The sequence below is a fragment of the Scyliorhinus canicula genome, chromosome 2, assembly GCF_902713615.1.
Source record: "Scyliorhinus canicula chromosome 2, sScyCan1.1, whole genome shotgun sequence".
NCBI lineage: Eukaryota > Metazoa > Chordata > Chondrichthyes > Carcharhiniformes > Scyliorhinidae > Scyliorhinus > Scyliorhinus canicula.
The window spans coordinates 192,280,162-192,294,398 of NC_052147.1; the positions used below are offsets into that span (position 1 = coordinate 192,280,162).

At 43.7% G+C, this 14,237-nt stretch overlaps 1 protein-coding gene across 8 annotated transcripts in view; it reads right to left on the bottom strand.

The window, feature by feature from the left end:
• itprid2 (ITPR interacting domain containing 2) overlaps positions 1-14,237 on the bottom strand; it is a 210,425-nt gene that overhangs the window by 22,365 nt on the left and 173,823 nt on the right. For all 8 annotated transcript variants that reach the window (XM_038789246.1, XM_038789249.1, XM_038789245.1 and 5 more), the window contains 3 exons: positions 7,336-7,463; positions 1,828-1,978; positions 90-149 (listed from right to left, as the gene is read on the bottom strand). In XM_038789246.1, the coding sequence (XP_038645174.1) occupies positions 90-149; positions 1,828-1,978; positions 7,336-7,463 (339 nt within the window). The remainder of the gene's footprint in view (positions 1-89; positions 150-1,827; positions 1,979-7,335; positions 7,464-14,237) is intronic.

The window sequence follows — 14,237 nt, forward strand, 5'->3', positions numbered from 1 at the left end:
TATGTATCGGAGATGGGAGTTTTCGCCTCGCCTGATTGCGAGCAGCAGTTTATATTTAACCACTGTTCAGGGAAGTCCAATTTACTTACCGGTTCCATTACATTGAGAGAGGAGGAAGACATGGTATCTGTGTTATTAGTGTATGCCCCCTGAAATACAGAAGTACAAGAAAGCAAATACTTAAAAATATATAGAATGCAAGTGCCACTCAGCAAACATACTGACTTTTCCCGTTCTTCGAAATTCTAAAATAAAAATATAATTACTAGCTTGAGATCAGCATCATGGAATTCCAAACATCAGACATTCCCCTTTCATTTTTTTCAAAATAAATATTTTATTAAAGATAACAAAACACAACCTCAGCTTCAACAAAGCCCAGAAAGTGGTTCATTCATGGTACATTTGCCTTGTTAATAACATAAAACAAAAACACTCAACACTATCATAACACCCCATACCTGGCAACTATACCCTTCTGTCCCCACTAACAGCTGATGGTAACTAATTCTTTGCAGTATGAGATAAATGGCCGCTACCTCAGGTAGAACCCTTGGACCGACCCCCTAATGGTGTACTTGACCTTCTCAGGGTATAAGAACTCCATAAGATCACCCAACCAGGCCGAGGCACTAGGCGGAGTGGAAACTCTCCATCCCAGAAGAACTCGCCTCCTGGCTATTAACAAGGCAAAGGCAAGAGCCCGAAAATAGCCACCAACGGAGAAGGCTTGAGGTCAATGTTAAGAAAAGAAGGTGCTAAAGAAGGAGACTCAAAAGCTTACAAGAGTGTTTTAAAGCAAAATTTGATACTGTGTCACAACAGGCAATATTACAGCATGGGCTAAAAGCTTGGTCGGAGGAAGGTTTCATCTTAAAGGAGAAAAAGTATATAGATTGGCCAAGAGGTTTGGAGGGAATTTAAGAATCTAGGTCTGATGCAACTCTACACCTGGTCAACAGTGATGGAGTGATTCAAACTGGGCATGCTCAAGAGGCCAAGATTGGATGAGTGTGGTGAGCTGAGGAAATCACAGAAATAAGAAAGCGAGATTTCTTGAAGGTAATTGAAACCAGGAATTGAGGGTGAATGGGGCTTAGTGGAAGTAGGAATATGGACTGCAGGCTTTGGATGATCTCCACGAAGACTAAAACATGGGATGCCAGCCAGGAGTATGTGGGAGGAATCTAGTCTGGAGGTAAACTCGCATGGCTGAGCATTTCAACAGAAGATAAACTGGGACAAAGGTAGTATCAGGTGATTTTATGGAGGTGGTCTTCGTGTATGTGATCAGCACTCATCATGGAGTCAAATATACCAAGGTTGTAGGAGGCTGGTTCAGCTTCAGACAGCTGTCGTGGATGGATGGAATGTGAAGTTAGAGAAAGCTGGAGAATGGAATTTATAGTAGGGATCGAAAACAATGGCCGTTGTCTTTCCAATATTGATTTGAAGACATTTCTGCTCGTCCAGTACTAGATGTCGGAGGAGTCTGATCATTTCAGTTGTACTACAAAATAGATGAGAGCCAGTGTTTGGAATGGCGCTGAGCAACAGTCACACACATTCATTCAATTAAATCTGAAATTGCCAAGCAGAGCCTCTGGTGCTTCTTAGCAATATAAATTCAGAGGCAAGAGTGGGATCTGATTATCAGAATCTATGACAGTAGCTTGAGAATGGCCCCGTCAGTGCCCTCTCAACTGCAAGGATGCCAGATCTGGCCAGGCCAAGGAAGAAAATAATTAAATTACAGCAAGATCAAAGATATCCATCCACCACAGAAATGTGGAGGAGAATCTATAAGATTAAACACATGTAACTCACAGCACGAGGTGGAGGACTGAACATGGTAAACTGGTTTGGGGTTTTGAGCTGCTCCTCCAGAGCGAACGTTCGCTCCTCCAGCTGCATTTCCAACTCTTGCAGCTCCATGCGCACACAGTTCCGAAGGTTTTGCAATTGGTCAGCCTCTTCTCTGTAAAAAAGAAAACATTGTCAATCTCACTTTTCCACTTTGAATGCTCTTTGCATGCATGAAATTACATTACAAGGCTTCAAGGCATGAAGTTTTTACATTGGTTTTTACATGTACATTTACAGAAATGTACACGGTAATGGCCGAATTGTTGCTCCATTATGTTTATGAATGAGCTAGTAATTCTGGATATGAAGCCAAACCCAAAGAACCAGTAAGTCAGTTTGACATCTTCACTGAATGGAGAATATAAAAAATATTTAAAAGGGCAGCTTATTGGTTAGTACTGCTGCCTCACAGCGCCAGGGACCCAGGTTCAATTCTAACCTTGGGTGACTGTGCAAAGTTTGATCATTCTCCCCGCCTGCATGGGTTTCCTCCAGTGCTCCGGCTCCTCCGACAGTACAACCATGTGTGGGTGAATTTTTAAATCTTTATTGTCACACATTGGTCTACTGCAATGAAGTTACTGGTGGATTGGCCATGTTAAATTGCCCCTTGGCGTCCAAAGACGTGCAGGTTAGTTGGGCTTATGGTGTTACGCAGATAGGGCGGGAGGGTGAACTCTTTCAGAGGTTCAGGCTCAATGGGCCGAATGGCCGCCTTCTGCACTATAGGAATTCTATGGTTAAATGAATAACTCATATACAAGACTTCACATAAATCCATTGGTATACAGTAATGGCATTTTTACAAAATGAACAACATATGCAACACGAATGTTGGACACAGGATTTTTTGAGATAATCATGTAATTACGATCAGCAGTTATCAGGTCTTCTGAACATATCACCTCTGACTCTTCCACTGGATAACAACAGGAAGGTGGGAACAATACTTTGCCCAAGGCAGAATGACATATTTGCATATGCCCTTGTGCACCTATCGCAGTAAGTTAGAAATAAGTAAAAAAAATAGGCTTAGTTATAGATGAATAGTTTGCTGCCGAAGAAAATTGTTTCAAGTCTCAATTTGGGAGACCCCCCCCATCCACCACCATAGGATGTTTTCCAGCAGCTGAGGTGGCAGGCCCCCCATTGACTGGTGGTAGGGTCTTCCTGTCCTGCTAATGCCTACAAGATTCAGCCCTCCGCCGCTGGGAAACCCATTGTACAGAAGGTTTGCCATCGGTGAGAGGGGCAGGAAATTTCTGGCTAATTAAATTAATGCTCATCATATAAACTAAGCTTTCATTTAGCATTCCTTTTTTTTAAAATTTAGATTAGCCAATTATTTTTTCCAATTAAGGGGCAATTTAGCGTGGCCAATCCACCTACTCTGCACATTTTTGGGTTGTGGGGGCGAAACCCACGCAGACACGGGGCGAACGTGCAAACTCCACACGGACAGTGACCCAGAGCCGGGATCGAACCTGGGACCTCAGCGCCGTGAGGCGGTTGTGCTAACCACTAGGCCACCGTGCTGCCCTTCATTTAGCATTCTTAACTGTAAGCTAAACAGATCCATCAGAAGTACAATAAGGAAGAAAACAAACCTTGGTTGCAAGGTTAAAATGGAGGATGAGCATAAAATAGTTCATCATGGTAGGATTGTGTCCTCTAGGTATCCACTATGTAAATCTTGAATAACAAAAATCAAAGGATGAACAGGGGCTGACTATTTTGGACAACTGAATGAATGTTGGCGAGATCCTGCGTGATCAGAAATAATTGAACGTGGTATTCATTTTCAGGAAGGGTGACCATGCAGATCCAGGCAACCACAAACCCATCAGCAATACCACACTACTGGATAAAATAATGGAGTGAGCAGAAATAAACCTGATCATCTATAAGATAACTTACTAGACAGCCATCTGGGTTTAGAAGGGGTTAACCAACCTACTTGACTTTAAAAAAAAGTCAGTGGAAATTATACATAGAAAGTTACAGGGTGTGGTATATCATAAGGATTTTGACAAGAAAAATAGAAAGAATTGCTGCTAAACTTAAATTCAAGGTAGTTTCATGGTAGAACTTAGAAAATCCAGAGACCCACGCTGATTACATCACATGTGACAGACTGGATGTCTTGTCATATGAACACAAGATATAAAAAGAGGTTGGCCATTTGGTCCCTCAGTTCTGTTCCACCATTCAATAAAATCAAGGCGGATCTGATTCTGGCCTTAACTTCACTTTCCAGCCTGCCATAACCCTCAACTCCCTTCTTGATCAAAAGTCTGCCTGACAGCCTTGAATACCGCCAAACACCCCAACCTTCACTGCCCTCGAGGTTTGGGATCCCTCTACATTGTAGTGTTCTGCTGTCTCTCCCCATGTAAATAATATTCTGCTTTTCTAATTTTTTCCCCCTCACTTAAGTACCTATATTTCTTTGCAATCTCTTTGTGCCCTCCTCACAACTTGCTTTCCTACCTTTCTTTGCATCATCATGGACAGCACGGTAGCAGTGGGTAGCAGTGGCTAGCACTGTTGCTTCACAGTTCCAGGATCCCAGGTTCAATTTTAGCTTGGCTGCGGAGTCTGCACATTCTCCTGTGTTTGCGTGGGTTTCCTCCGGGTGCTCCGGTTTCCTCCCACAGTCCAAAGACGTGCAGGTTAGGTGGATTGGTCATGCTAAATTTCCTTTTGTGTCCAAAAAAGGATAGGTGGGGTTGCTGGGTTACGGGGATGGAGTGGAGGTGTGGGCTTGGTAGGGTGCCCCTTTCAAGGGCCGGTGCAGACCCGATGGGCCGATTGGCCTTCTCCTGCACTGTAAATTCCATGAAATTCTTATGAAAAGACAGTTAAAAGTCTCTGCCATGTCCTGGTTTACCATGAGTAATGCTCCAGTCTCATTTTCTTAGCGAACAATATTTGCTGTAGCTACTCTCTTCTTTTTTATATACTTGTAAAGATTTATATTCTTTGCTAGTTTACTCTCATATTCTTTTTTTTAAACTCTTCCCTTGCTAGTTTCTGGAGTTTTCCCACTCCTCTGGTCTACTACTTATCTTTGCAGCATTATACACCTTTCCTTTAAATTTGATAACATAGCTAGCTACAGATGGTGCATCCTTCTAGTGGAGCCTTTCTTTCTCAATGGAATAATTCTTTGTTGAGAGCAATGAAAAAACCTTAAAATGTCTGCCGCTACTCATCTACTGCCTTACTTTTTAACTGTTTTCCGAGTCCAGTATTGCCAACTCTGACTTTATAGGTTTCTAATTACTTAATCTAAGCTTAAAACACTAAGCTTAAAAATTTCCCACTGTCAAATCGAACGGCAGAGCAGCGCAGAAATCTTTGGAAAAGTTTAAATATCTTCGCTGGATCAGGAAAGACGTTTTCCAGACTTGATCACCAGTCCTGCATGGTGTGGCAATTGTAAAGTGGATTTGATTTAAAGATTTATTTAATTTGGATGTTGTTCGAGGAAAGAGGAAGTTTTAAGGAGATCAGGGATCGTAGATTTATTTTGAAACAAGGGGTACATTCTATATTAATTGTGTGTGTGTGTTTAGTGATTCATATACTTAATTGCCCTAGAGTAGTGTAGTCCTGTTTGTGTGTATTTGTCCTTTCTTTAATTTAATATAGTCTTTAATATTTGTTGCACAATGACTGGGCTGCTTATTTTCACTGGAGTCTTTATTTGACTCCTCACACCATTTCAAAAACAAAACTATACACCCCCCACGAACTGATGCTCCAAGTTGGGATACCCCAGCAGATAGTATCAGTATGCTTTGTGACAAACTCCCGTCAGTAACTTCTTCCCATTGTTATTCCTCGTCTCCACCCAAACAAATTCCACATCTTGATCTTCCAAGTCAAGATCATTCCTCACAACTTTACTGATTGCCCTTTTTATTAACACAGCTATCCCACCTCCTTTTCCCTTTTTCCTATCATTCTGAAATGTGAAATGTCCTTGAATCTTCAGTTCCCAGCCATGATCACTTCTGCAACCATGTCTCTGTAATATCTCTCATATGATGCTTATTTATTTCTACTCAGACTATCAGTTCATCTATCACGTTACAAATGCTGCATACATTCAATTCACGTTTTATAATTTTCCCTTCTCTAGGCCTATTTGGTAAGGCACTCTTATATTTGTCTGCTCTGCCTCTTCCTGTCACACTCTGGTTATCATCATCCCTATTACTACTCTCGACTATTGCCTTGTCCTTTCTCTATAACTTTCTACTATTTCATTCAAAGTTCTCTCTCTAGCGCTAATTATAGAATCTGCCAGTGCCCTGGCCCCACTGAAGACCAACAATGCAGCTCCCTATTCCCCAGTACTGGTGCCAGTAACCCATGAATCAAAACAGATTTCTCCATTACAAATCTTTGAGCCATAATTTCAACCATCTGATCTCACTTATCCTATGCAGATTTTCTTTTGGTTCAGGTAGCAATTCAGAGATCATTATTTTGTGATTCTGCTTTTTAATTTAGCCCCTAGCTGCTGATAATATTTTAGCAGAACTCTTTCTTAGTCCGACCCATGTTGGTAATGCTGATGTGAACTATGAATGCAGAAATTACCCCTTCACACTCCAAAGTTCCTCTCCTTAATACAGCCTTTAGGACCTCACTCTTCGCTGCAATGAAACAGTATCCAACCCCCTAACTATACAAACTATATAACATGACCACTTACTTTTTACTCCCCCCCCCCAACTTTTTTGACACCTTCTATCACCGTGTTGCAGTCAGTTTTTCACCTCAAGTGCAGTCATAGAATTAGATAGAATTTACAGTGCAGAAGGAGGCCATTCGGCCCATCGAGTCTGCACCAGCTCTTGGAAAGAGCACCCTACCCAAGATCAACACCTCCACCCTATCCCCATAACCCCACCCAACACTAATGGCAATTTTCGACACCAAGGGCAATTTATCATGGCCAATCCACCTAACCTGCACATCTTTGGACTGTGGGAGGAAACCGGAGCACCCGGAGGAAACCCACGCACACACGGGGAGGATGTGCAGACTCCGCACAGTGAACCAAGCCGGAATCGAACCTGGGACCCTGGAGCTGTGAAGCATTTGTGCTATCCACAATGCTACCGTGCTGCCCTTGTCCAGACAGGCTGCAAAAGCCTCGAATCAATTGGTCAGCGTTCAATTTCACTTTATAAGCCGTCTAAACAGCAGAGAATTGTAATTAGCTTATCTTTTTACCTGTTCCGAAAATACCAGCTAATACACAAGATTTTTCTTCTTCCTGCAAATCTATCTTACAATTCAAAAGGCACTGAATAAATGAACAATTTTGTAGAGAGACGACTTTCTTGACGAGAACCTTGTTCAAATCTTGGAAGTTTAAACAAGAGGAAATGCAAGGTTGTGAAGGAGAAAATGTAAATATGTCACTACTCGAGCACTACTGCTAAATCTTACCTCTCCTCATCAGACAAGTGCTGATACACCAGGGTCTGCTGCCTCAGCATAATAAACTCCAAGTCCATCATTTGTGTTCTAAAAAAGTTCAAATTCCTTCTCATTATCTGCAGCTCTTGATATGTGGTCTGAAAAAAGTTTAAGAAAAATGAATATCACAGCTGATGAATAACGAATTGCATTAGCCTGGATTTTGCTGTAGCAGGATATTACATTGTGCACCTTGTGTTGCCCTATTATGTACTTTTTATTTTATTTTCATGTACTTAATGATCTGTTTGAGCTGCTCGCAGAAAAATACTTTTCACTGTACCTCGGTACATATGACAATAAACAAATCCAATCTAATGGTATTTCCTCTTAGAGTTGTGAGTGTGCTTTTAGCTTTTAAAAGTTGCTAAATCCCCATCAAGCTGAGCCTCTCAGACTTGGATTATATTAGAACAACCTGCAGGTGGGTGCTTACATACTTCCTTGAAGCTTCAGGTTTATTGTCATTTCATTTTTTTTATAAGTTCAAGATATAGACGCAAAATTAGGCCATTCGGCCCATCTTGTTTGCTCCGAAATTCTATCATGGTTGATATGTTCCTCATCTGCTACTACAATAGTGATCATTTCAGTGGTGGTAGTTGTGGGGGTGGGGGTGTTAGGATTCACTAGAAAATCAAGAGAATCAGGGTCTTTGGGGCATTTGGGAACATGTCAAACAACTATGTATCTCCTCAACCATTCAAATTAAAGTAAAAAGTCTTACAACACCAGGTTAAAGTCCAAAAGGTTTGTTTTATATATATATATATATAGACGGACAGCATAATCAAAATCAAATAGGCGCCAATATATATGTTTCTGAAACCCACCTCTTCATTCACCTGAGGAAGGAGCTGTTCTCCGAAAGGATGGAAGGATTGAAAAATAAATAGTGCAAGGACTGAGAAGTAAGGGTAAATTCGAGTGGGCGAATTAAAGATCAAATCAAGTACAGGAGGAGAAATAGAGAGGCAAACAAAGTTTTGATTCAGAGAGTGGACGAGGGAAAAGGAAACAGAAAAGTAACAAGATTCTTATTGAGAATGTGACATTTAAAAAAAATCTATTATTAATACTTGAGGTAATGAGACTTCATTCTGGTCATGGCTAATTTTCAATCCCAGAGATGTTGGCCAGCAGTAGTGAATAATTATCACATTGTTAATTTTCTGTGGCGAATTCAGTCCTTATCTACCACATAAGGACAGCAACTTCATGCCACTCAATACATTTCAATGTGAAACATATAGTGAGATATTGTTTTTGTGAAGGTAACAATTGAGCAATTCAAATCAGGCAGCAATCTTTAGACATCAGCAGTTAATCACATATAGGTACAATGTCTCAAAACCAGTAACCACGGGACCAAAGATTACAGATCTTTCTGGATTACGGATTAGGTGGTTCAGGGTGGTTTGGGTCAAAGCAGGTCTATGTAGTCAACGGTCACTTGCAATGCGGGAATACACTGGCAGGTGCTAGTGAGGCCCCACACTGCACCAATGCACTGCCCAGCCAAATTTTTAAAATTAATATTCAAGGGATGGGGACTTCGCTGGCTAGGCCAGCATTCATTGCCCATCTCACATTGCTGTTGAGAAAGTATCATAATAGTCTTTTCTAATAATCTTTATTGTCACAAGTAGGCTTACATTAACACTGCAATGGAGTTATTGAGAAAAGCCCCGAGTCGCCACATTCTGGCGCCTGTTCGGGTACACGGAGGGAGAGTTCAGAATGTCCAAGTTATCTATCAGCACGTCTTTCGGGGCTTGTGGGAGGAAACCGAAGCACCCAGAGGAAATCCACACAGACATGGGAGAATGTGAAGACTCCGCACAGACAGTGGCCCAGCCGGGAATCGAACCTGGGTTCCTGGCACTACTAACCACTGTACACCCTTGGTGGTGGTGAGCTCCCTTCACGAACCGCTGCAGTCCATGTAAATCCACCGTGCAGTTAGGGAGGGGGTTCCGGGCGTTTGATCCAGCAACAATGAAGGAACGCCGATATTTTTCCAAATCTGGATGGGGAGTGACTTGGACAGTAATTTTCAGGTGGTGGGGTTCCCAGGTATCTTACCCATGCCCTTCTAGATGGATATGGATTTTGTTTATTGTCACATGTACCAAGGAATGTACTGTCTGTGTGTGTTCTCAGACTTTTGTAGTCTTCCTGCCTGAAGAAAGAAGTTGGAAGAGTGAGTAAGCAGGGTGGGAGGGGTCTTTGATTATTCTGCCCGCTTTTCTCAGGCAGCGGGAGATGTAGGTAAAGTCAATGGATGGGAGGCAGGTTTGTGTGATGGACTGGGCTGTGTTCACGACTCTCTGAAGAAGTTTCCTGTGGTCTTGGGCTGAGCAGTTGCCATACCAGGCTGTGATGCAGCCAGATAGGATGTTTTCTATGGTGCATTTGCAAAAGTTGGTAAGAGTTAACGTGGACATGCCGAAATTCCTTAGTTTTCTGAGGAAGTATAGGCGCTGTTCTGCTTTCTTGGTGGTAGCATTGACGTGGGTGGACAAGGACAGATTGTTTGGAGATATGTACCCCTAGGAATTTGAAACTGCTAACCATCTCCACCTCGGTCCCGTTGATACTGACAGGGGTGTGTACAGTACTTTACTTTCTGAAGTCAATGACCAGCTCTTTAGTTTTGCTGGCATTGAGGGATAGATTGTTGTCGCTGCACCACTCCACTAGATTCTCAATCTCCCTCCTGTATTCTGACTCGTCGTTATTCGAGATCCGCCCCACTATGGTCATATCGTCAGAAAACTTGTAGATGGGAGTTGGAACAAAATTTTGCCACATAGTCGTGCTGTGTACAGGAAGTATAGTAGGGGACTAAGTACGCAGCCTTGCGGGGCCCCGGTACTGAGGACTATTGTGGAGGAGTTGTTATTGTTTATTCTTACTAATTGTGGTCTGTGGGTTAGAAAGTCGAGGATCCAGTTGCAGAGTGAGGAGCCACGTCCTAGATATTGGAGGTTTGATATGAGCTTTGCTAAGATTATGGTGTTGAAGGCAGAGCTGTAGTCAATAAATAGGAGTCTGATGTAGGAGTCCTTGTTGTCAAGATGCTCTAGGGATTAGTGTAGGGATGATTGTAGATGGTAGTGGTCATGAGTTTGGAAGCTGCTGTCTAAGGATCCTTGGTGAGTTCCTGCAATGAATCTTGCAGATGGTACACACTGCTGCTACTGTGTGTCGGGGTGGGGGGAGCGAATATTTGTGGAGGGTGTGTCAGTCAAGTAGCTGCTTTGTCCTGGATGGTGTCAAGTTTTTTTTTGTGAGTGTTGTTGGAGCTGCATTCATCCAGGAAATCGGAGAGAAAGAGTTATGCATCGCAGGATTCCTAGCCTCTGACCTGACCTTGTAGCCACAGTATTTATATGGCTAGTCCAGTTCAGTTTCTGGTCAATGGAAGCATCCAGATGTTGAAAGTGGGGCATTCAGTGATGGTAATGCTGTTGAGTGTCAAGGGGCAATGATTTTCTCTTGCCGGAGATGGTCATTGCCTGGCACTTGTGTGGTGCGAGTGTTACTTGGATTGGATTTGGGTTTATTGTCACGTGTTCCTCGGAACACTGAAAAGTATTGTTCTGTATACAGTTCAAACAGATCGTTTCAAACATTAAAAAACATAGGACATACGATCCATAGACACAGACATCAGGTGAAGCATACAGAGTGTAGTACTGCTCATTAGAGAAGATGTATGGAGACATCTTTCTCTCCAGGGTCATCCAGGAGTTTGGTAACATCGGGGAAGAAGAAGCTGTTTTTGAATCTGTTTGTGCGTGTTCTCAGACTTTTGTATCTCCTGTCGATGGAAGAGGTTGGAAGGGACAATAACCCGGGAGGGCGGGGTCTTTGATTATGTTGCCCACTTTCCCAATGCAGCGGGAGGCGTAGACAGAGTCAATGGATGGGAGGCGGGTTTGCATTGTAGACTGGACTGTGTTCACAACTCTCTGAAGTTTTTCTACAGTCTTGGACCGAGCAGTTGCCAGACCAGGCTGTGATCCAGTCAGGTAGGATGCTTTCTGTGGTGCACCTGTAAAAGCTGGTAAGAGTCAATGTTGACATAGAACATAGAACAGTACAGCACAGAACAGGCCCTTCGGCCCTCGATGTTGTGCCGAGCAATGATCACCCTCCTCAAACCCACGTATCCACCCTATACTCGTAACCCAATAACCCCCCCCTTAACCTTACTTTTTAAGGACACTACGGGCAATTTAGCATGGCCAATCCACCTAACCCGCACATCTTTGGACCGTGGGAGGAAACTGGAGCACCCGGAGGAAACCCACGCACACACGGGGAGGACGTGCAGACTCCGCACAGACAGTGACCCAGCCGGGAATCGAACCTGGGACCCTGGAGCTGTGAAGCATTTATGCTAACCACCGTGCTACCGTGCTGCCCAGGTTGAATGTAGAATTTCCTTAGTTTCCTGAGGAAGTATAAGCGCTGTTGTGCATTCTTGGTTGTAATGTCGAGGTGGGTGGACAAGGACAGATTGTTGGTGATGCGCACACCTAGGAATTTGAAGCTGTCAACCATCTCCAGCTCGGCATCATTAATGCAGACAGGTGTGTACGATACTTTGCTTCCTCAAGTAAATGACCAGCTTCTTAATTTTGCTGACGTTGTGGGAGAGATTGTTGTCGTTAGACCATGGTACCAGGTTCTCCATCTCCCTCCTATATTCTGACTTATCGTTGTTCGAGATCCGACCCACTACGATCGTGTCATCAGCAAATTTATAGATAGAGTGGAGTAGGAGCCAAATTTGGCCACGCAGTCATGAGTGTATAGGGTGTATAGTAGGGGCTAAGTACACAGCTTTGTGGGGCCCCAGTATTGAGGACTATTGTGGAGAAGGTGTCGCTTATCCTTACTGAAAAGTATTGTTCTGTATACAGTTCAAACAGATCGTTTCATACATGAAAAACAATAGGACATACGATCCATAGACACAGACATCAGGTCAAGCATACGGAGTGTAGTACTGCTCATTAGAGAAGATGCGTGGAGACACCTTTCTCTCCAGGGTCATTCAGGAGTCTGGTAACATCGGGGAAGAAGCTGTTTTTGAATCTGTTTGTGTGTGTTCTCAGACTTTTGTATCTCCTGTCGATGGAAGAGGTTGGAAGGGACAATAACCCGGGAGGGAGGGGTCTTTGATTTTGTTGCCCACAATATGGCCAGGAAGTCAAGGATCCTGTTGCAAAGGGAGGAGCCAAGTCCTAGCATTTTGGAGTTTTGATGTAAGCTTGACTGGGATTATGGTGTTGAGGCGGAGCTGTAGTCAATCAATAGGAGTCTGATGTAGGAGTCCTCGTTGTGGTGATGCTCCAGGCATGAGTGTAGGATCTGGGAGATAGCATCTGCTCTGGAGCAATTGTGATGGTATGCAAATTGCAATGGCTCAAGGCATTCTGGGAGTATGGAGTTGATGTGTCTCATAACCAACCTCTCGAAGCACTTCATGATCGATGTCAGGACCCCGAACGGTAGTCGTTGAGGCACGTTGCCCGGTGCTTCTTTGGCACCGGGATGCTGGTGGCTTTCTTGAAGCAGATGGGAACTTCAGAACAGAGTAGGGAGAGGTCGAAGATGTCATTGAACACACCCACCAGTTGGTCCGCGCAGGATTGGAGTGCACGGCCAGGGACTCCATCAGGGCCCGTTGCTTACCGAGGGTTCACTTTCAAGAAGGCCAATTTGACTTTGGAAAGTTGTGATGGTAGGTGTGGGTGTGTCCGAGGCTGCTTGACAACGGTTTGTTGGTTTCCTGCTTGTAACGAGCATAGAATGCATTGAGTTCATCAGGGAGGGGCCCGCTGTTGCCGGTGATGCTACTCAGCTTTGCTTTGTAGCCCCGTTATGTTGTTTAAGCCTTGCCACGACGTACAGAGTACATTATGTTAGTCTGTGACTATAGCTTAGTATGTTATTGTCTCTTAGCATCCCTGATGACTTTGCGGCGGTCATACCTAGATTTCTAATAAAGGTCAGGGTCGCCAGTCTTGAACACCTCAGACCTGGCCTTCAGTAGGGAGTGAATCTCCCAGTTAAACCATGGTTTCTAGTTGGGGAAGGCACGTAGAACAAAGAACAAAGAAAATTACAGCACAGGAACAGGCCCTTCGGCCCTCCCAGCCTGCGCCAATCCAGATCCTTTATCTAAACCTGTTGCCTATTTTCCAAGGATCTACTTCCCTCTGTTCCCTGCCCATTCATATATCTGTCTAGATGCATCTTAAATGATGCTATCGTGCCCGCCTCTACCACCTCCGCTGGCAAAGCGTTCTAGGCATCCACCACCCTCTTTGTAAAAAACCTTCCACACACATCTCCCTTAAACTTTCTCCTTCTCACTTTGAAATCCTGACCCCTTGTAATTGACACTCCCACTCTTGGAAAAAGCTTTTTACTATCCACCCTGCCATACCTCTCATAATTTTGGAGACCTCAATCAGGTCCCCCCCCTCAACCTCTGTCTTTCCCACGACAATAATCCTAATCTACTCAACCTTTCTTCATAGCTAGCACCTTCCATACCAGGCAACATCCTGGTGAACCTCCTCTGCACCCTCTCTAAAGCATCAACATCCTTCTGGTAATGTGGCGACCAGAACTGCACGCAGTATTCACTTCTGCCTGGTGTGGGATGTAGACTGCTGTGATGATAGTATAAGTGAACTCCCGTGGAAGGTAGTATTGGCTGCACTTCATCAGCAGGTATTCAAGATCCAGGGAGCAGTATGTCACCAGGATCTCCATGTCCAAGCACCAGCAGGGGTTGGTGAGGAAGCAAACCCCACAACGCAGTATTCCAAATGTGGCCTACCAAAGTC